Source organism: Thermobia domestica, chromosome 15 (genome assembly GCF_964235325.1).
Source record: "Thermobia domestica chromosome 15, izTheDome1.hap1.1, whole genome shotgun sequence".
Classification (NCBI taxonomy): domain Eukaryota; kingdom Metazoa; phylum Arthropoda; class Insecta; order Zygentoma; family Lepismatidae; genus Thermobia; species Thermobia domestica.
Window position 1 is genome coordinate 195871566 of NC_137468.1, and position 21576 is coordinate 195893141.

At 36.7% G+C, this 21576-nt stretch overlaps 1 protein-coding gene across 1 annotated transcript in view; it reads left to right on the forward strand.

Moving 5' to 3' along the window:
- Window positions 1-21184, forward strand: part of Fbxl4 (F box and leucine-rich-repeat gene 4) — a 70668-nt gene extending 49484 nt beyond the window's left edge. The window contains exons 7-11 of the mRNA XM_081740976.1: window positions 155-264; window positions 2718-2879; window positions 6455-6620; window positions 11880-12071; window positions 14362-21184. Of these exons, the coding sequence (XP_081597102.1) occupies window positions 155-264; window positions 2718-2879; window positions 6455-6620; window positions 11880-12071; window positions 14362-14512 (781 nt within the window). The 3' untranslated portion in view covers window positions 14513-21184. The remainder of the gene's footprint in view (window positions 1-154; window positions 265-2717; window positions 2880-6454; window positions 6621-11879; window positions 12072-14361) is intronic.
- The last annotated feature ends 392 nt before the right edge of the window (window positions 21185-21576 follow it).

Sequence of the window (21576 nt, forward strand, 5' to 3'; positions counted from 1 at the left end):
ACACCTTACACTTTATGTGTCGGAGAAGTATTATTTTATTTTTGTTTAAATTCTATAAATAACTGTTACTTATTTGTTTAAAGATAGTGATCGTGGTTTAAATAACTGTCCCTCGTATATATTATTGGTTACTTTCATTTATTTCTTTTTTCAGATTTATCCATCACTGTGGAAAGTTTCTAACTCATTTGAGAGTGAATTGCTGCAAATTTGTTAACAATGATTGTGCAGGAGAGATTGCTATAAGTTGCAAATCGTTGAGAGGTAAAAAGTTTATTTTTTCAAACATCTAGTCATAATTTGAAAATTCACTAATTTTATTAGAAGTTATTAAAAAATGAAATAAGTCAAACTTCATTAGAGATTTCTTGTAAGAAGAATCCAATAAAACGTTACTAAATTTCATTGAGGTTGTAGAACACATGACATGCGTGGAAAGTCCTATGAACTGAGAATATTAATATACACATATTTAATTAATTTAAAATTATTGAGTTTTCATCAAATAAATTCTCTGAAAAAAAAGGGAGTTTATTGACTTATTTGGAACATACACTTATTTCGAATGGGCATACTGTACGAATTATTCTATTGACATATTTGTACGTTTTGTTCCCTTAAGAAATTTACCGTCGTAGATGGCGTATGTGATTCGTAAGAGAACTCTTAACGTTTTGATGATCGTCACACAGAGGGGTATTTCGGCCGAAAAGGTGGCCAAAATTCGAAATGAAAATTTCTAACAGACAGTAAATCTTATCTTGTTATTGGTAGTTCGGTAACCGTGATACCACATGCGAACTTTAACTCCATTTTAACTCATATCATGTGAGCTTTAACTCCTATTTAACTCGTCACTTTAAGAGCTATAACTCCTCCTAACTGATCATGTTAGAGCTTTAACTCCCTTTTTAATTAGTATCACCTTGAGAGCTTTAACTCTTTAACTGATCACGTACAACTGTAACTCCCTTTTAACTCATATTATGTTGAGAATTTTAACTCATCATGTTAGAACTTTAACTCCTATTTAACTCATATCAGTAGGGAAGCAATATTAGTATGATTAATCAGCCGTTATGTACAATAAACCGTCTTTCTGCTTGGCGCTTGGCAGAAAACGACAGTTTTTGATTGTATTTTAAGTGCTTTGTGTGTTATGGATTAAAGTTATTCACAATGGAAATAATAGACCAGGGTATATGTACTACATTTTCATTTTTTTTTTTTTTTTTTTTTTCAAAGAGTAATGTTTCAATCACAGTGTCAGGATGTGTCAAAAAGAAATTATTATTCAGGATATAATATAGACCTTAAACAAAGTGCTAAGAGAAAAACTATTTTCCGCAGCTAACGCCTCTATTTTAAAAATAATTGTTTACTTTGAATACGACCTCATTAGATTAAAAAAAAAAAATGAAATCTTTAAGTTTTTCGTCCCACGGTTAGGCTAAAGGAGACGGTGATGATGAGAAATGAATGAAATGGTGGAATGAAGAAAGTGGGAGGAAACGGGAGAACCTCGAGAAAACCCACGAACACGGTGTTTGTTCACCACAAAATCTACACGGCGCGAACTGTGATCGAACCAGGGACCCCAAGCACCGGAGGTAACGTTCTACCTCTGAGCCACCGCACCCCCTACCTCATTAGATAAATATAAGAATATGGTAGAAGTGTCCATTCTTCGCTTCGACCGTTGCAGCGCTGCAATCAGCATCTTGTACATGCCCACTGTGTACCTACATCTGTTGGCAAGCCATAGGAGTAATGCCGGAAACTCAGTGTTTATGTTCGTTTGTGAGTGGTTAAAATGCCTCCACCCATTAACAATCCTGCCGACTGTGAAATTACGCGCTATGATTCGTTTTCTTAGTGTGAAAGGCGTAAAAGTAGCTGAAATTGATCGCCAGATTAGTGAAGTATATGGAGAAAATATTATGACCGATTTGTCATCATCAACATTCCTGCGGTTTTTAAAAGCTCTATCCGTTTCCGTGCTATTCCATCACTCATGGTGTTTTTTCCATACACTTCACTAATCTGGCGAGAATTTTAGTGGCTATCATATCACGCCTTTAGCACTAAGGAAATGAATCACAACGCGTATTATACACTCAGCTGGATTCTCAATCGGCGGAGGCATTTTAATTACCGACAAACAAACGTAAACACGATCGAATGTTTCCGTAATAGCGTCTGTGGCTTGCTAACAGATGTAGGTACACAGCGCGCATACGCGGGATGCTGACCGCAGCTCAGAATGATACTTACTTAAAAAGCACGCCCTTGTAATTTTACTCCACAACATACAAAGCACATAAAATGGAATCACAACATGAAACGCCAATCAATCTTTGTTTGCAAACGCCAATCAGAAAGACGTACACAACGACTGAATAATCTCTACTAATATGACTTCCCTATCGATATGGGCTAAAAGGATAAGTTTCACGTAATATCAGGACTATTAAACTAAACAGTAACAAAGTTAGTTTACCGTGTGTCAGTGGGAACTTTTCATTTTGAATTTTGATCAACTTTTCGGCCGAAATACTCTATTGTGCTTTGCTAAGGATGATTTAATTTACCATCGAAAACGTTCTGACAATTAAAAATCTTGACATATACTAAGATGAGTCGGGGTTCGATTAACGATAAATATTTAATGTAGGATAGTAATAATAATTATTAATTAATTAATTAATTTTTTTCAGAGTTGGAACTCCGCAATTGTGAATTTATCGAAGGAGACGGGTTTTATAGCCTTGCTTCATTGACTGAGCTTCGGCGGTTAGACTTATATAGGACGGCCATTGAACTGGAACCTCTGAAATGTATCCTCAGTGCCTCGCCTCATCTTAAACATATCAACCTAGGTATGTATTAGAAAATAGTTTGCAGAACCAGAACGTCTCGTAAATGAAGAGGAATTGTAAATTAATTTTCACATTTGTTTAAGTATTAACATACGTTTGGATGTTTTAAAATCTTAGCAGAGTGAAGAAACTTAATCCACAATTTAATTGTTCCAGCCACATAAGATTTAACATATGTGAATTAAGTATGGGGTAATTCAAAGTTTTTGAAAACAAAACTAATAAATCAAAATAAAATTTTGACACAGAGACTCTCGATAATAGATGGTTTCCTCTCATGAAGCATTAGAACTATAAGATATGTCTTATAAGGAACAAGAGAGCAAGAGATTAATACACCGTCACCAGTGCTGTGGCGTGGAAAATCAGCGCCCAGGGCGAGAGTATACGACGACACCCCTGTACTAGTACATATGACTGAGGTCGACAGACCAGCCGCGAAGTGCAACCATGGTTAGTGCAAACCTAAGAAAATTTTCAAAAATAAACCCTGCTTTTCCTTGATTTTGAGCACTTTTTATTACTTTTTTCCTTCCATTTTGTATGCATTTTTTTTTCTTTTTTCCTTCCGAATTTTGCGCCCCATTTACTTCGAAGACAACCTTGAGAACATTTAACTCTGCCATGTTTCGTGGTCAGTGCTTGGTATCTAGGTTCGTAACATTTAGTAGCTGTTGGTCGAAACATTTGATAACGTCGCTTTCGAACCTAAGGACTGTACAGGTCTGTTCAAATAATATTAAACCACTACTGTTTAGCCCTAAGATTTGCGGACTGCAGGCAACGACAGAGTGTCTGTACAGATAATGAAGGACCTCTAAGGATCGATATTTCTTTGGTCATTTTGGGCGCTGTGAGGTAATGGTTGTATCTGGATATGCGAAGGATACTATGATCACTCAACTGATTACTGCAGCGTGGGCGATCGTTTGAATTTTTTTTTTCTCATATCCTCCTTGCAGTTTCCACCTTTTCAAAAGCTCCGTCACTGTGAACCTGAAAACACCAAATTGTTGAACAAGCTTAAGGTGTCACCAGTCGCCTTGGACCTTCTTCAACGACTCCCTGTTGCCTCTCATCGAAGTGTGGAGCTCTACGCACCTTAACCCTTACTCTGGAAATAAAAACCATATTTAATACATTTTCGAAACCCAAATCAAATAAGAAAACTAAAGAAAATACCTTCAGAAAAGCCTGTATATCTATCACCATTATGTGCAAAATCAAAAGAAATTTGAGAAACAAATGTTTCGTTTTATCTATTTCCAACCGGCTTTATAATGAAATGCACATAGCTCCCTCCATTTCATGTAAAAATTTTAGCGCGAACAATGCGCTCTAAAATTAGTTATACAACGAAAACCACAATCATATCTTTTTTGCCGGTGCCGTATACACCCCCATGACCAAACTGTTCCATTATCATCCCTTGGATGTGTGCATAAAAATGTAGACTGAAAGCAGGGAATTCTTGTTGTTATTCAGTCTAAAATCTTTTGTCGTTGCAAATTCTGTCGAGAAATTTGAAGCTTAAAAAATATAAAACGATAATAATAATAATTCCTGTTGTTCTGTATGGTTGCGAAACATAGTCCCTTACTCTAAGGCAGCGTTTCCCAACCGGTGTGCCGCGAATGGACCGCTGGTGTGCCGCGAGGAAATCGAAACAAAATTATTAATTCTATAGTAACCAAATTGCAAGACACAGGAAAAAACTATATTTTTGTATTTCACATTACTATGAATTTCTAACATGGAAAAAATTACTGTAATTCCACATCTATTACTGTGTATCAGACAGTATTTCGGCTCGTACACATTTCCACGGTTAGCTGGTATGTTACGCTTCAATTGTGTCATACTAACACTGAGAAATGGAAGCACTTGTACGGTACGCGTGAAGTGAACGTTCGTAGAACACTCATTCGCACGTGAATTACAGAACAACACTTTGTTCAACAGGTGTGTTTTGACTTCGACGCATCGCAAGCTGTGTGATTGCAATACTATGCACCGGTTTTGGTTAAAACAGCAAAGTTTAAAGTACAAGACATTTGTTTGTTCGTTTGTTATTTAGTGATCTTCGTTCTTACTGAAAGGTTGGATACAGTTTTCGAAAAAGAAAGCGTATTTTTAAAAATCTGAGTCCTATATTTCATTGCAATTGTTTTCTATTTTAAAATTAGAATTAAAAAAATAAGCATAATGAATTAGCATAGGGGAAAACCAGTGATCGAGCTTTCATCTCTGTGACAAGGAGATCAGTAATCACAGAAAAAAAATTACCATGGTATTTTGCAAATAATAATAATAATAATATCTATGAGTGTGCCGCGAGAATTGAAGTTACACCCGTAGTGTGCCGCAAATTGAAAAAGGTTGGGAAACGCTGCTCTAAGGGAAGAACATAGACTGAAAGTATTTGAGAACAAGATCCTAAGACGAATATTCGGACCCAAGAGGAACGAGAATGGGGAATGATGGAAACTTCATAACGAGGAACTACATAATTTATATGGTTTACCCAACATTGTTATGGTCATTAAGTGTAGAAGGCGCAGATTGAGCAGGTCATGTAGCCAGAATGGAAGAAAGTGGTAACTTTGAAAGTTTTAACTGGAAATCCAATCGGGAAACGACCATTAGGAAAACCTAGGCGCAGATGGGAGGAAAATATTAAGATGAATCTAGCAGAAATAGGAATAAAAAGTAGAAACTGAATCCATTTGGGTAAGGTAGAAGTTAGTGGAGAGCTTTTGTGAAAGCGCCATTGAATCTCTGAGTTCCATAGAGTTAATTAGTTAGGGTATGTGCATAAAAAGAATTCAAAATTAATGCAAATTAAATGTTAAAATGAAACTATTGATTACACAATCTTATTTCTTGTCTAGTTTGCTTTCATCCAAATTTAACGTACGTTTCTTCGTTCTTATATAAAAAGACATTCCTTTGACTATACGATGTTTGGACGGACTTGAAACCTCAGAATCTTGTTCTTTCACGTCTCACAGGTTCTTCTTGATCCTAGTATCAATATTTCTGTTTATAATTCCAAAGTATGAACCTTCACACTGACATACACGCATGTTCTCAAGTTAAGTTTTGGGGGCCGCGGTGGCTCAGTGGTAGAGCGTTCACCTCTGGTACTTGGGATCCTGGGTTCAAACCCTGCTCCCACCAAGTGAACTTTGTGGTGGACAAACACCGTGTGCGTGGATTTTCTCGGGGTTCTCCCGTTTCCTCCCACTTTCTTCATTGCACCATTTCATTCATCTTTCATCATCACCGTCTCCTTTAGCCTAACCGGCAAAACCGTAGGACGTAAAACTCAAAAATTTCATTTCATTTTCAAGTTTAGTTTTCGATTAATATTGAGAAACATTTTACAAATTGTATATTTAAAAAATGTCAAGAATTGCGTGGCATCGTAAAGTTAAGAAAATATGCCACATGGTTTCTTAATGAATTTATTTCTTATAGAACAGTATAATGTGTATATGTAGTTGTATTTACTGAGTTCTGTATAGATGTAGCGCAATAAATGAATAAATTAAACCCTCCCTTAACTCTTCTAGGTTCCTGTATCGGTATATCAAATATGGACGAAGTAACTCAAGCGTTAGCGACGTATAACAAGGATTTAGTGTCTGTTGATTTCTGGAAAACCTATAGTCTCACTCCGGTTGGCGTACGGTCATTGGCTCACTGCACCAAGCTCGAAGAAGTCGATTTTGGTTGGTGGTAAGTACTAGACACGTATTATAAAACTGTCGTTTGCTTCAGAATGTCAGTTAGTCCTTTATCCTCTCTGATTTCAAAATATTATCATCATATTTGTAAGTGTTCGTCATCATTGGGTAGTCACTTGAAAATTGAGCAGCTGTCATGTCTCATGGTCTTTTGTCTTTATGTAAGAAAAATCGTCTTTAATAACGTTTCTTTTTCTTCTGTTATACTTTTATCCTTTAAGGTTTCCTACGGCACATCTTCAGAATACAATTTATTTTCAAATAATGGTGCAATAACGGGGGAACGCGGTGGCTCAGTGGTAGAGCGTTCACCTCCGGTGCTTGGGGTCTCTGGTTCGATCCCAGCTCGCGTCGTGTGGACTTTGTGGTGGACAAACACCGTGCTCGTGGGTTTTCCCGTTTCCGCCCACTTTCTTCATTCCACCATTTCATTCATTTCTCATCATCACCGTCTCCTTTAGCCTAACCGGCATAACCGTGGGACGTAAAACTAAACATTTCATTTCAAACAATGGTGCAACGAGTTCACCTTTGGTGTGAGGGACCCGTGGTTCCGTTCCAAGACATGAGAGTTTGTGGTGAGCAACGTTATGTACGTACACTTGTTCGGGATTTTCCCGTTTCCTTCTAATTCTTATTCCATAACGTCTTTAATAATCATTCACTTTCATTAATCACTTGTCTTCTGTAGTCTAAAAACGATAAATCTGAAACGTTAAATTATATAATTCATATTTTCGTTTTCACATTTGTGCTGTTCAGCGTTGTCAATCTTTAGATCAATGGTTCTCAACCTTTTCAAGCATACAGCCTCCTAGAATGAACGCGATTGTCCCGTCATGTTAACCCAATCTACCCATGCATAAGGCTGGACGTAAGACTTCGATGAAACAGTCTAAAAACCAGGAGAAAAAAAAATCAGTTCTGAAACTCAGCTTTGAAGAATTTATATAAAGTGAATGGAAATTTTGTTTCTATAATTTATCTTACATTAGCCATCTTTTCCTTACTTTTTTTACATACGCTTGCTCTGCTCACTTTCCAGAAGAAATGGATCAAAAAGCGTTTCCTTGAGCGACTTTTTTAAAAGGAATTTAAATGTGTCTTATAATAAACCTATTATTAAAAAAAAACTGTTAATAATTTGTTAGATGTAAAATGGCTGTCGTCCAATAATAAGGAAAATTCTAATTGGTCGTGGAATCTTAGACATACCGTAAGTCAGCCATGTGCAACAGCCCGTCCGCGAGCCGGTTGTGGCCCACAGAACCCTTGCATCCGTCCCGCTTGATTTCTTATTGGAAATGTGTTTTTTACGTTACCTCTTAACCGGAATTGAATTTTCTTTCCTGAATAACTGATGTCCATCTGAAAAATATCTTCGTGTTGGAACATCTAGTTTACCATCGAACATTAAGAGACTAGTTCAGAACATGAAGGATGAAATTTCCCACTAAAATAGTAAGGAAATGGATTTTTGTGCGTTTCTGTTAAGTAAAAGTTTTGGTTACGTTACAACAGTTTTCCTGTCCCTATGGTGTTCCTATACAATGAACAAGTTTCTCTATTTGGCTATTCAATTCTTGTGAAGATGTTATACATTTTCTCGTACGATCCCTGAACACTACTAAGGCCTTTATGATTGGCCCACCCTTTGTTCCAACTTGTACATGCCTGCCCTAAATAGTCTATCGCCCATTTGTTCCAATGTCCCCTTTGGAAGTTCACGCTTACGTTGAGAACCAGTGCTTTAAACAGAATCGTTTTTTCTAAGTCATTTTGTAAATATTAGTAAATAGCGTTAATGAAAACGTGCTCACTGTCGAAATATTCTGCTCTCAGATAAGTTTATGGTTTGTCATGTTGCCATGGATGTCTTTCCCTAATATGGTCTCAATGAGCCGATACTAAGTAACTGAGCGATCATTGACACGCTCCATACTTGTGGAGCTCACCATCTTGACTGACTAAAGGAGCATGGTGACTAAGTAGTACAGCGTTCAGCTCTGCGGCAAGGCGTCCCTGGCTCGGTCCCGTTCGTTGTTTTTTTCAGGGTTGTTTAGTCTTCTCCTACATTCTCATTCCATCAATTAGTTCATAATCATTCACTTCCACTAAGCATCTGTCTCCTTTAGCATAAAGGACCATACGTGGGACGTAAAATTTAAAAAAAAAAAAAAAAAAAAAAGTATAATAAATTTCCCCAATACTTAGATATTTTCATTCGATTGCACATCTACATTTCAAAAGTCGTTTTTTTTCTTTTTTTTCATCGCCTTTTCGTAGTCTCAATGTTTTTTGCGCCGTAGTGTACAATACTCACGAAATAGCTGTAAATTTGTGTTGATTCAACAAATACTTTTCTCTTCCTAATGACTTTCTTCGCCATACTATCCTTATTTCTTCGTACTTTCTCCCCTTCTACTTCGATGGTTGATGAGACGCTTGAATCCAGTTGCCATTAATTTTGTGTTTGGAAGGTTTAATTTTATTCCATATGCAGAAATCAAAGATTAGTACAGTGGAACATGTATCTGTTCCATTGGAAATTAGCAAACATAGACAGATGGCTAATTTATGGAAAATAAGTGTATTTTGTGGCAAAATCTAGTACAGATCATAATAAATGCAGTCCTAAAGCAATAACTAACTATTATGTACGTTAATGTGTATTTTGTAGATAATATACAGGGTGTTACAAAAAATTTGTCACAATATTTTGAGAATAGGTTCTTGACATCAAAATAAAAAAGTAAGTTCATGTAAGCCTGTGGTCGGAAGTGCATAGTTTCGTAGTTATGGGGTGCCGAAAACGTGAAAAAAAAATGAACTTTAAAGGTCTATAGATCCACTACTATAGGACCAATTGTAATTGGGTCAAAAAATCACTGAGGAGGTAATATGTGAACTATCCAAATATCCATCTTTTAGAACTTCTGGTACTTGTACAATCATTTTTAGAGAGGCTGTTTGGGAGTACTTGTTCACTCTCCACTTACCTCTCTAAAAAAATTGGTGTGCAAGTACTGGAGCATTCTTAAACATGGATATTTGGATAAGTTCACATACCAGTTCCTCAGTGATGTCTTGGCCTGACTACGATAGGTCCGACAGTACTTGAGGTATGAACTTCTAAAGTATACTTATTTCACGTTTGCGGCACCCTAGAAGTCCGAAACAATTCACTTTTGAGCACAGGTCTATATGAACTTTTTTTTTTCTTTCTTGAGGAATCTGTTCCCAAAATATTGTGACCATTTTAGATATTAAACATTATTGTTGATTGTAATAACATCGCATGTAGTCTGTCTATTGTAATAACATCTCATATCTAAGTCTGCTAAATGTGAAGTAAGCGCACTGAATTTCAATATGCTATTTACCTGCAAAACGCCAAAGCACGTTCTTTATTGATCGTTTTATTTCTTCCAAATTTGACGATAGATGAAGATAAGATCATTAGTTTAAGGGTATACTCGAAACATCGGTGCTATCTTAAATAGTAAAACACGAAAAGCGCCCTCTGATTATAGATTTACGGACAGCTGTATTCACCCTGTTAATGAGGATTGACCAGCGAGGATATGTGCTGTTATCTTTTCTCTTTCTGTTCTTTCACTTTGTGTGGCCCCCGTGTAGCATAATCGCTAACACACTCGCCTTTGGTACGAGCGGTTCCGGGTTCGATTCCCGGTTGGGACACTCGGTCGGAAAAGTGTAAGAGCTTCTTCAGGCCAGCTATCCTGAGTGAGGTTTTGCTGAGTTTTCCTCATTCTCCCACTAGGAAAATGCCGGAATGGTACCTAACATATAGGTCCCAGGCTGCTTCCTTGCTTCCCTTTCCTCGAATAGTATGATCGCAGAGGAACGTCATCCCTCATACTTGACGAGCTAACATGACCGTAAATGCCGAAAGCCCAGAAATCTAAATCCTAATCTTTCACTTCGTAACATGAATCGATTCTATATTTGTTGTAAATTTTCTGCAGGTTCCCCAGAAAGCAAAGGCTTCCAACACGTGCCAAGAATAAATAAATAAATCTGTCTAGAAGAGACTACAGAACGTCTTGCAACAGAGAAATAATATTAAGAGACAAGGATATCTTCCACTTTCACCGACAACAGACATTAAAGGCTGTGAGCAGTACTATCGGTATTTTTAGAAAAGTTGGTTTCAGAGATCAAGGTTTTCCCTTTTGTGCCGGTTCATAGGACATGTGTTGGCTGGCAAGCAAGACATAGTTGATCATTTCATATACGTATATACAATTAATATGGCTAATCGAACGTTATCAACACTTGTTTTGAACCATTCCACCTACTTCGTTCCCTCTCTGTTCTCTCTCCACTGTCTCTGACCGTACAAGCCCGTTCCTACATCATACATTTCTGAGTCTTAAATGACTGACTGACATAGAGAATCCAGAGCTTGACTGATAGGCCATATTGAAAGTTAGTTAGAATGTGAGAAAGGAACGTGTGCTCTGGTCAAAATCTTATAAAGGGTATTAGTAGGGATAAAGGGACACCTGATTTCAGAGAACTATGTACATATTACAGCTGTAATGTGAAATAGTGAGGAATGAGGGAATAACGAGATAAAAAGGAGAAAATAGGATTAGGACATGATAAAAGAAGATGGAGACGTGTGGGTGAAGAAACTTCGAGAAAGTGAACAATGAAATGAAGTCTTTACGTCCCACGGTTATGCCGGCTAAGCTAAAGGAGTCTGTGATGATGAAAAAGCAATAATTTGGTGAAATGAAGAAAGTGGGAGGAAACGGGAAAACCCCGAGAAAACTCACGCACACGGTATTTGTCCACCACAAAGCTCACTTGGCACGAACTGGGATCGAACCAAGGACCCCATGCACCAGAGGTGAACGTTACCACTGAGCCACCGTGGCCCTTCGAGAAAATGAAGTAAAGTCAAGTAAATAAACAATGACTTTCTACTCGAATGTACGAAAGAGGAAAAAGCAAGGTGCTGGAACACATGAGGGAAGAAGAGAAGAGTACAGGCTATGTAGTCTAGTTCATAGCAGATAGAGTAGAAATATATATGTGGGCCCGAACTATTTCTGTGAAGGAAAAGCAGAAAAATTGGATGGAGGATTTTTAAAATAGACACGAAAAGTAAGTTGTAATAGGAAATTGAACACTCCAGAATATATTCATCAAAAACATTTTGCGACATTTATTCAGTTTGTTTTAAGTTTATCAGTTTTAATTTGTCAAATTTTGTGTTTAGTCTAGGCGTTGGATTACCTGGAGACAGCTTGCAGTCGTTGGCTAGAAATTGCCCGAGGCTAAAGAAGCTTTTTTTGGCAGCTCTACGAGGCATCAGTGATCGCGATGTGGAAGCCTTTATTGAGTGCTGCCCTGGTTTACAACAAGTGGACTTACTAGGATCGCGTAGTCTGACTCCAGAAGTTTTTGTCAGGTAGGTGTTTTCATATGAGTTGATCTGGAAGTCAAAGTAACGCTCGCAAGGTGAAATCATATTCATGTTTCCTGTCGAAATATTATAATTAATAATAAGAAGTATTACAAAAAATTGCTCTTACCTTGCTTCCCGAACATGAAAGTCATATAAACACACTGTTTCCGGACTTCTCTGGCTCTCTTTTCAGTGCATTGTCTTATGCTATACTGGCTATTAAAACATTATCATAGGTTCTGTCCATCTGTAGAAACTTAAACTACAATATCAAGCTTTTGTGGAGAAGAAAAATATTAGTTCAATTCACATTGAACAAATATCAGTTTTTCCGTACAAATCAATGTTCTCTACTTTAGTGACAATACTTGTACTTTCTGACATTTCAGGACTTCAGAAGAGAATAGCTACTTCTAGATATGAAACACATTTCTGGCGTATAACTGTGTTCCATGTTACAATTGTTTACACCATTAACCAAAGAAACTTTCATTAAGTGTGAAATGAACTTATTTTTGTCATCTTTTCAGAGGTTTTATATTGAAGCTTAAGTTCTAACGGATGGACAGATCCTATAAGATATGACGATGTTTTAGTGTGTAGTATAGTAGTAGAAGATGGGTTGAGAAATGAACTAGAGAAGTCCTGAAACTGTGTGTTGTTATGACTTTTATGTCCAGCATGCAAGGTAAGAGCATTTTTTAAATAAGAAATAGCTTCCCTGTGTAAATGACAAGAGATGTTACAGTATAATTCCTAGAGCGCAGCAAGCGTTGAGTGATGGTGATAAGTCACACAGCGATTTATACTCGAGCGTGTTCTAACATGTTTCAACATGCTTTCGATTGAATCGCAGCCAATTTGATTCCATTTTCATGGAGTAGAGAGGAGATAGCACCTATGTACATTGCCCACTTATCAATGGATAACAGGAATCTGTAGCAGCGTTAAATTTAAGAACATTCTCTGAACTTCATCTGGCGTATTTATTTAAAGAAAGTAATTTGATTCATTTTTCGTTTTATTTCAAAACGTAGTAGTGTGGATCTATCTTGTTTATTGCGTCTTTGAGGATTTTCCTGAACGGTTTCAGCCACCTATTCTGTTGCCTTTCCCAACACATTTTATGAAAATTGAATCACATTATAAAACCATTTTGGTCTTAAGATGCAAGTGTTCAAAAATTGAAGAATTGGCCTGTTGATAAACGTGTTTTGTAGGAAATCTTACTGACATGTCTTGATAAAAATGCTGGAGATTTTACTCGTTTTCTATAGACGTGAGACATGCGTGAATTTTACTTGTACACTACTTATTGATTTCTTAATAATTTTTCATATAACATTGCTCATTTTCAGATTATTATAACAAGTGGTGCTTCATTACTTCTGTCAGTAGCTTGAGCACACTTTGCTCGCTCTTCATGTCCTCGAGAAAGCGCGCTCTCCTAGGATGGGAGTCACTACTATACGGAAGACACATTTATTACTATTCAAATCAAAATAGGTTACAGCCGTCCTACTTTGAAACACTTGAGTTAAAATAATGTAGTTTTTAAGTTGCAATTAAATCGTCGCAATAGTAGTAACTCTTCAAATCAGTTGTAATTAAATCGTTGCAATAGTTTTAAGTCTGCGAATCAGTTGAAATTAAATCGTCACAAAAGTTGTAAATCTGTAAAACATTTGCAGTTAAATCGTCACATTTTAATATTTATTGCTGCCCCAGTTCGATTAAACTTACTTTATTTAGTACCAAAATTCTCCACGATAATTAGTCCAGGAAATTAAATTATTTCTTCATTCTGTTAAGGCACTGAATTTATTTAGTACTTATTATTTATTAGCTGTAATTCCAAAAACACATACTTTTAAAATGGCGTTTTCACTTACTATATCTTAACAGCCTCAATTTACAATATAGTCACAACATTTTACAGCATAATTGTGCTGTCTGTCTGTCAATAAAAAGGCTATATTTTACATACTGGATTATTGTCCTTTATAACATATACATATTATCGTTGTATCATTCCCTGAATATATAAATGTTTGATTATTTATTTTCTGATTATTTATTTAATACTTCTGGCTCCCGTAAAGTTTGGTACCGTTCTGGGTGAGTCTGAGACTAGAAAAGGTTCAGTTACACTGGCATAAGACGTAAGTTGAAATGTTTTGGTTATAAAGAATTATTTCATATATGTGTGAAGTAATAATTAATTGTTGTGTCTGTCTTTGCGTTATTGATTTCATCTTATATATATATATTTAAATATTGTGGTGTTTTACAGGCTGCTTAGAGATTGTAGAGATTTGAAGTTTCTGGACCTAAGTTTCTGTGACCAAGTGCCCGATTCCCAGATTGCTCAGTGGAGAAACATCTTTCCGCACGTCAGTATCAAAAGGAGTTTTCAGAGAGAAATGGCGCTGCCGTTGGATTGACAGGATCTCGCCGTAGGCCCTCAAAATATTTTGTATTTAGGAGATTAGTGAAAGCTTTAACAATAGAAAATATTTTTATTTCCTTGTAAATATCAAAGTAATAGGTACTTGATTAGTTTAGAATAGATACTGAATTGAAAGCATTACATTAGAATTGTTGAGCTTGCTTTCGAGCAACAAAGTCGTCATCATCGTAGAGTTGGATGCAGGCATCTTAGTTCTCCGCTATTTTGAATGTTTTGCAATGGCGGAAGAGGGCGGAAAAAGAATGTACTTGAAAGAAACGGAGGTTAAAATAAATACAGGAGGGATAGTAAAAGCAAGAATGAAATGCTTAGTGTAAAATAATGGGGATTTAAGAAACTGGAGAGATGCGCGAAAAAATTTTCGGGTAGGATAGTACATGTTTTGAGGACGCTTTGTGTTTTCGTTTCTTTTCTATTTCCAACACTTCGACGACGAGCCGTTTGCGACTCGAAAGCTCGATTGTATGTAATGCATAAAAATGTATATTGCTGCCGTACAATTATTAACATGTTTTTAAATGCGTCATTTAAGTGTACCTGTTATTCCCGTAATTCAAGGTATTTACTTATACAGAGTGGCCCAAAAGTAGGTATACAGACCAGCATCGTTCAAGTATGACATTTTAATTTATTAAAATAATGAATTTATTTCCTTTGGTTTGTTTCGAGCTTAAGGTATAAGTGAAAATAAATGAAGAATTGTAAAGGATGAAAATAAGTCAATACCTGTATGGGTAACAATAAGTAAATGATATAAAATGTCATGATCAGTCAGTACGGAACTGTATACCTACTTTTGGGCCACTCTGTACATAGATTATGGCGTATCAAATGAAATGAAGACTGACTTTTTATCGAAAAGTTAAGTTTGATTTGTATTCATTCTATTTATATGATAAAATTGAGTACGAAGAAACATTAGCCTGCATGAGGATATTATTTAAGTAGACCTAGGGTTGGGCTAGACGTGTATATGATATGACCCAAACAGTGGTTCCCAAATTTCTGACACCGCATTACCCTTCACGCAACACAGTTTCGGCGCGACGTCTTTGTATCCGAAGTGAAAAGGGCTGCAAGTCGATTTAGTGGTATACTTTTTAAAAATAGATAGTCATTTAAAGTTACTAACTGTTAAATATGAGTTGGAATACAATTGCAGAACTGGACAGTAAGAAAGTAACGAGCTAAATAGGTATATATCCAAGATAAACTATCTTCATGGCTCATAAGAAGAGAGCGCTTTCACGGGTTTACGTTTTATTGTATTTTTTGTAGCGTACATGTATTCAAAATTCGCATTTCACTGTAATGCTCTGAACGGGAAAGGTGATGCAGAGTTTGGGAATCCTCTTGTAAACAGTCAAGTACCTATTATTTTGCTGTCCTCATTGGGATTAACAAGAGAATCCCAAGATATAATCACTTCCAGAAATCAAATAAAGTACCTGACAATTTCCCGAGTAGTTTTAAGTATTATCAAATTTAAATATGTATTAACGCAACGAGTGTATAAAGTGTCTGAAAAATTTTGTGTTCCTCCCTAGAGAAATGAAATGAAAATTATTATTATTTATATTATTTTAATGTTCAATGGCAGCTAAAGAACACTTTTTTTTCTTTCCTTTTTTTTCTTTTTTTGGCACATTGGGGAAACATCTAAACAAGTGAGAGTATTCGTAATAAAATTGTATACAGAGTGTTTCAAAACAACACCGACAACGTTTGGGAGGTGATTCCTCACACCAAGATAAGACAAAAAGTATAGACCAACCTGGGTGCACAAATACTTGCTTTCGAAGTTATAGGCTGCCGAAAACATGAAAAAAAAAAATGAAATTTAAAGGTCCATAGGTCCAAAACTATGGAACATACTGTAGTCGGGTCAAGACTTCACTAAGGAACTAATATGTACCCTATCCAAAAATCCATGTTTGAAAGTCCTGCGGTACTTCCGCAACAATTTTTATAGAGGTAGTTGGTGAGTGCTTCCCCATAGCCAAACTTCCTCTAGAAAAATTGTTGTGGGAGTACCGCAGGGTTCTAAAACATGCATTTTTGGATAGGATACATATTAGTTCCTAAGTGAAGTCTTGATCCGACTACAGTATGTCCCATAATTTTGGAGCTATAGACCTTTAAAGTTCATTTTTTCATGTTTTTGGCAGCCTATAACTTCGAAAGTAAATATTTCTACACCCAGGTTGGTCTATACTTTTTGTCTTATCTTGGTGTCAGGAATCACCTCCCAAACGTTGGTGTTGTTTTGAAACACCCTGTATACATTAAGTCAGTGCCAAGTTATATATACTGACAACACATTTGACTGAGCACACATGACATTAAACTTTCTACACTTCCTGAATCTTTTTCGCGAGTAATGTAAGTACATTTACATTTTTAAAAAAAGAAGAAGAAGAACCTATAATACGTATTATTACAAACTTTTAAAGGAAAACAATACTCATTGCTACGCCCATATACCTCCCACGAAACGTCAATGTTGCAGAAGTGAAGGGTGTTTTCTGTTTATCAACCACCGTTAAAAAGTGAATTACATACAAAAATTGAAACTGATAGGGAAGTTTTCCTGAATTTTCATTTTGTACAGGGTGTCTCAAAAGTACCCTGACATAGTAACTCTGTTATATCAGAGTTACAACAAAATGTAAGAGGGGAAAACCGTCTCCAAATATGATGTTTTCAATCTAAAGCGGAGGAATTTTTTAAATCGGACGAGCCGTTTGGGCTGTACACTTTTTGTGCGCCCGATGTTAAATGAAAATGCAACGTTGCCATTTACCAGGACCTGCATACATTTTGTAAGAGTATGGTGAATGGAGGCATGTTTACAATGGGCGCTGGCCATCGACACGTTTGCTTAAAAGACAGTCACTTCATTCACTTATGTTGTGGGTCCAGGTAAATTGCAACGTTGAATTTTCATTTAACATTGGGCGCATAAAGAACGTACAGCCCAAACGGCTCGTCCGATTTAAAAAATTCCCTCACTTTAGATTGAAACCATCATATTTGGAGACGGTTTCCCCTCGTACATTTTGTTGTAACTCTGATGATAACAGAGTTACTTTGTGTCAGAGGACTTCTGAGATACACTATATTTAAGAGGGTGTAAAGAGGATTCTTGACTTCCATTTTGTAAGTACTTGGATGTAATGCTCATTAGGAAGAGGTTGAAATGGTTATACAGATAAAAATTCAGAAGGCGTAGTCTTAAGTACAGTTTTGCTTTAATATAGAAAGCGCCAGTTGCAAACTATGACTTATTACAAACTTATCTAAAAAATGGTGGTCTAGGTAATGATTTGTGAACTAGTTTTGGAAATGGCTGTACGTGCTTCAAGTTTACCGAATAAGGTTGAGGTCTTTCGATATAATTCATTTAATCTATTTGCGTATAGATTTTCGCTGGCTAACTTTTTTATTTTTCGATCTTTTCACACTCTTCTCTCCGTTTTTAATATCATTCAACAGATTTTTATCGTGATTTTATTTTCTGATAAGACACTTCGTTTTCTCTTCTTCTTGGTAACGTCCTTTTCCTTTATAAAATTCCCAGCAATATTTTCTTTATCATTCTCAATCACTCGGTTCTCTTTGATATCTCACAAGTTCGAATTTTGATTACATTTCCATTTGCTACATTTTTGGTTTTGTAACGAGTAATTCTCTCATTTGACGGTGCACTCTTACTATTTGTTTTGTTTCTTCAAGCCTAACTGTGAGGCATTAAACTTAAAAAGTTTGTTTTATTTCAAATAAACGATTATGTTTATTTTCTATAAGATCAGGATCTTCGGAAATTTGTATAAGATAATCAAGGCATATTTGCAAAATTCAATGACTAAAACGTTAAGCGATAATTTGAATTGAAACTCACTTGGCCTTGACATGAAGTATAGATATAAATTTTAAGAGTCTGACATACTAAAAATAATACAAAATTTACCATGTTTCTTTTGGCTTTTTATTCTTAAGTGAAAGGAGATAATGAAACGCAACTTACCACAATCATAGATAATGGTACTCTACAACAGAAAATATGAACCTCAAGAATTTTCAGTGTTGCCATCCATAGAAATTACAGTGTTTGCCAGAATAACATTTTCCCAAAAATCTAAGTTAAGGCAGCGACTAGAGGAACGAACTCAATTGTATTTGATTACGTATTATGTTGTTCTGGTATCCTGTGAACTACTTTTTAAATAACGTTATTATTTAATTTTAATAACTGTATGTTAAAACTAGTTTTTTTTTTAATTACAAAGTAAATACAACCATTATTTAAAAAGTAGTTCACAGGATTCCATGACAACGTGACACGTAATCAAATGCAGTTGAGTTGGTTCCTCTAGTTGCTGCCTTAATGTAGATTTTGGGGAAAATGTTATTCTGGCCACACTGTAATGTCTATGGGTGGCAGCACTGAGAATTCTCCATGTTCATATTTTGTGTTGTAGAATAACATTATCTATGATTGTGGTAAGTTGCATTTCGTTATCTCCTTTCACTTATGAAAAATATGCAAAAGAAAAATGGTAAATTCTGTATTATTTTTAGTATGTCAGGCTCTCAAGAAAGGCGTGATAAATATACTTGCAGTAATTAAAACGTGATGTGCAGAACTCATTAATAGAAAGCGATCATAGGTGAAAATATTGATAGGTTTGATCTATATATTTACATTTCTTTACTATTTGTGCTTTGAGCTTTTGTATTATATTGGTTCTTCAAGTTATTACGAATATAATTTCTGCTCTATTCTGTAAGTCGCACGCCACCACTTCCTGAAATGACTAAATAGTAAAATGAAAGCTGTCAAAGTTCGTTGGATCTCTTTATTTTCAGTGTTTGCCATTTATATTAGATTCATAACTCACATTTTGATAATTAAGCAAGACATAACATTTGAGAAGTGGATCCGAGAATAATACACTCACTATGTTTGCAGCAAAAAATAGTATTTGTTCAAAAACAAACCACCCGTTCATTAGCAGACAGTATAAACAATTGCTAAATTGAACAATAAACTTTGATTACAGAACAGGGTGTTACAAAAATTTCTTACAATAGTTATAAGGTGCCAAAAGTGTGAAAAAATGAACTTGAAAGGTCCATAGTTCCACTACTATAAGATCAATCGTAGTCGGGTCAAGACATCACTGAGGAACTAGTATGTGAACTATCCAAAATATCCATCTTTTAGAACCTTTGGTGCTTGCAATATCGTTTTTAGAGAGGCTGTTTGGGAGTAGTTGATCACTTTCCACCTACCTCTCTAAAAAATTAGTGTGCAAGTACTGGAGCATTCATAAACATGGATATTTGGATAGCAGTTTCTCAGTGATGTCCTGATCCGACTACGATAGATCCCATAGTAGTGGAGCTGTGAACTTTTCAAGTCCACGTTTTCGACACCCTATAATTCCGTAACTATCCACTTTTTAGCACAGGTCCATTTGACCTTTTTTTCTTATTTCGATGTGTGTTCCCAAAATATTATGATAGATTTTTGAACACCCTGTATATATATATATATATATATATATAGGGTGTTCAAAAATGTGTCACAATATTACGCAATCGCACGAGGGTTATTCAAAATGTCAAAATGTTGAGTTTATTATGATTTCATGACCTTTGACACCTGAGTGTCACAACATTCTCTCCAATTACTTTCATAAGATCCATAAAATAAGATCTTATTTTGTTGTCTTCAATTCAAAAAAAAAAAAAAAAAAAAATCATAGACTGTGAAAATATTGAGAATTATTTGGAGTCCTTTTGTTTTTTTCTGGTGAGATTGCAAACTCTTTACTGAGCTCCTACTTAGAGAAAATTCTAGTGTATAATGAATCCCAGAAGTAATATTCTCATCTTTTGCATTCAGGCAAAGTTAATAAGAATACAACCATTCAATTTCAAATTGAATGTTTATAGTATTGCCCTCCTAGACTTTTTGACAAGAATCATATTTCGTGTAGTTAGTAGTAGACAAATTACGAAACTGTATAAATGATTTTTATCTGTAGTTTGACATATATTTTAGATAACTATTTTAAAGGAAGAATATTTATTGTTGCATGTTATTGAGAATGTAAATTAAATATGGATATCCTTATGTTTAACTGTACGGGCAGAGTTCCCTTCTCCGGAAATAATAATTATTTAACTGTGAATGATGTGCCTGAAAAGTTATTATTAATTACTGAGATAATGTAAAGAACTAGAGATACCCTTCCCTATGTCACAGTGTTGATTCGAGCGTGTTCTCGATTGTAGAGTTCGATTCGAGATATCCTCTCCCAAGATGGCGTATTCCGCAAGTTTCAGTCAGCATCATAGATGTTCATTTTACTTCGACCTCACTCACCCTCGCCCTCGCAGTAGCAGTTGGCCCTCGCCCTCGTTCACCCTCGCCCTCGCGAATGGAATTGTCCATCGCCCTCGCGCGCCCTCACCCTCGTTGTCGAAACTTGTCCTCGCCCTCGCGCACCCTCGCCCTCGCCGTCGAAGCTTGTCCTCGCCCTCGCGCACCCTCGCCCTCGCGGCCAAAACTCGTCCTCGCCCTAGCGCACCCTCACCCTCGCCATCGAAGCTTGTCCTCGCCCTCGCGCACCCTCGCCCTCGCTGCCGAAACTTGTCCTCGCCCTCGCGCACCCTCGCCCTCGCCGTCGAAGCTTTTCCTCGCCCTCTCGCACCCTCACCCTCGCCATCGAAGCTTTTCCTCGCCCTCGCGCACCCTCGCCCTCGCCGTCGAAGCTTTTCCTCGCCCTCTCACACCCTCACCCTCGCCATCGAAGCTTTTCCTCGCCCTCGCGCACCCTCACCCTCGCCATCGAAGCTTTTCCTCGCCCTCGCGCACCCTCGTCCTCGCGATAGGAGTTGTCCATTATCCTCGCTCGCCCTCGCCTTCGTGCTCAAAACTTTTCCTCGCCCTCGCGCACCCTCGCCCTCATAGCATTGAGGGCGAGGGTAATTGAGGGTGAGGAGGCCTCGAGAGGGCCTCCTTCGTGA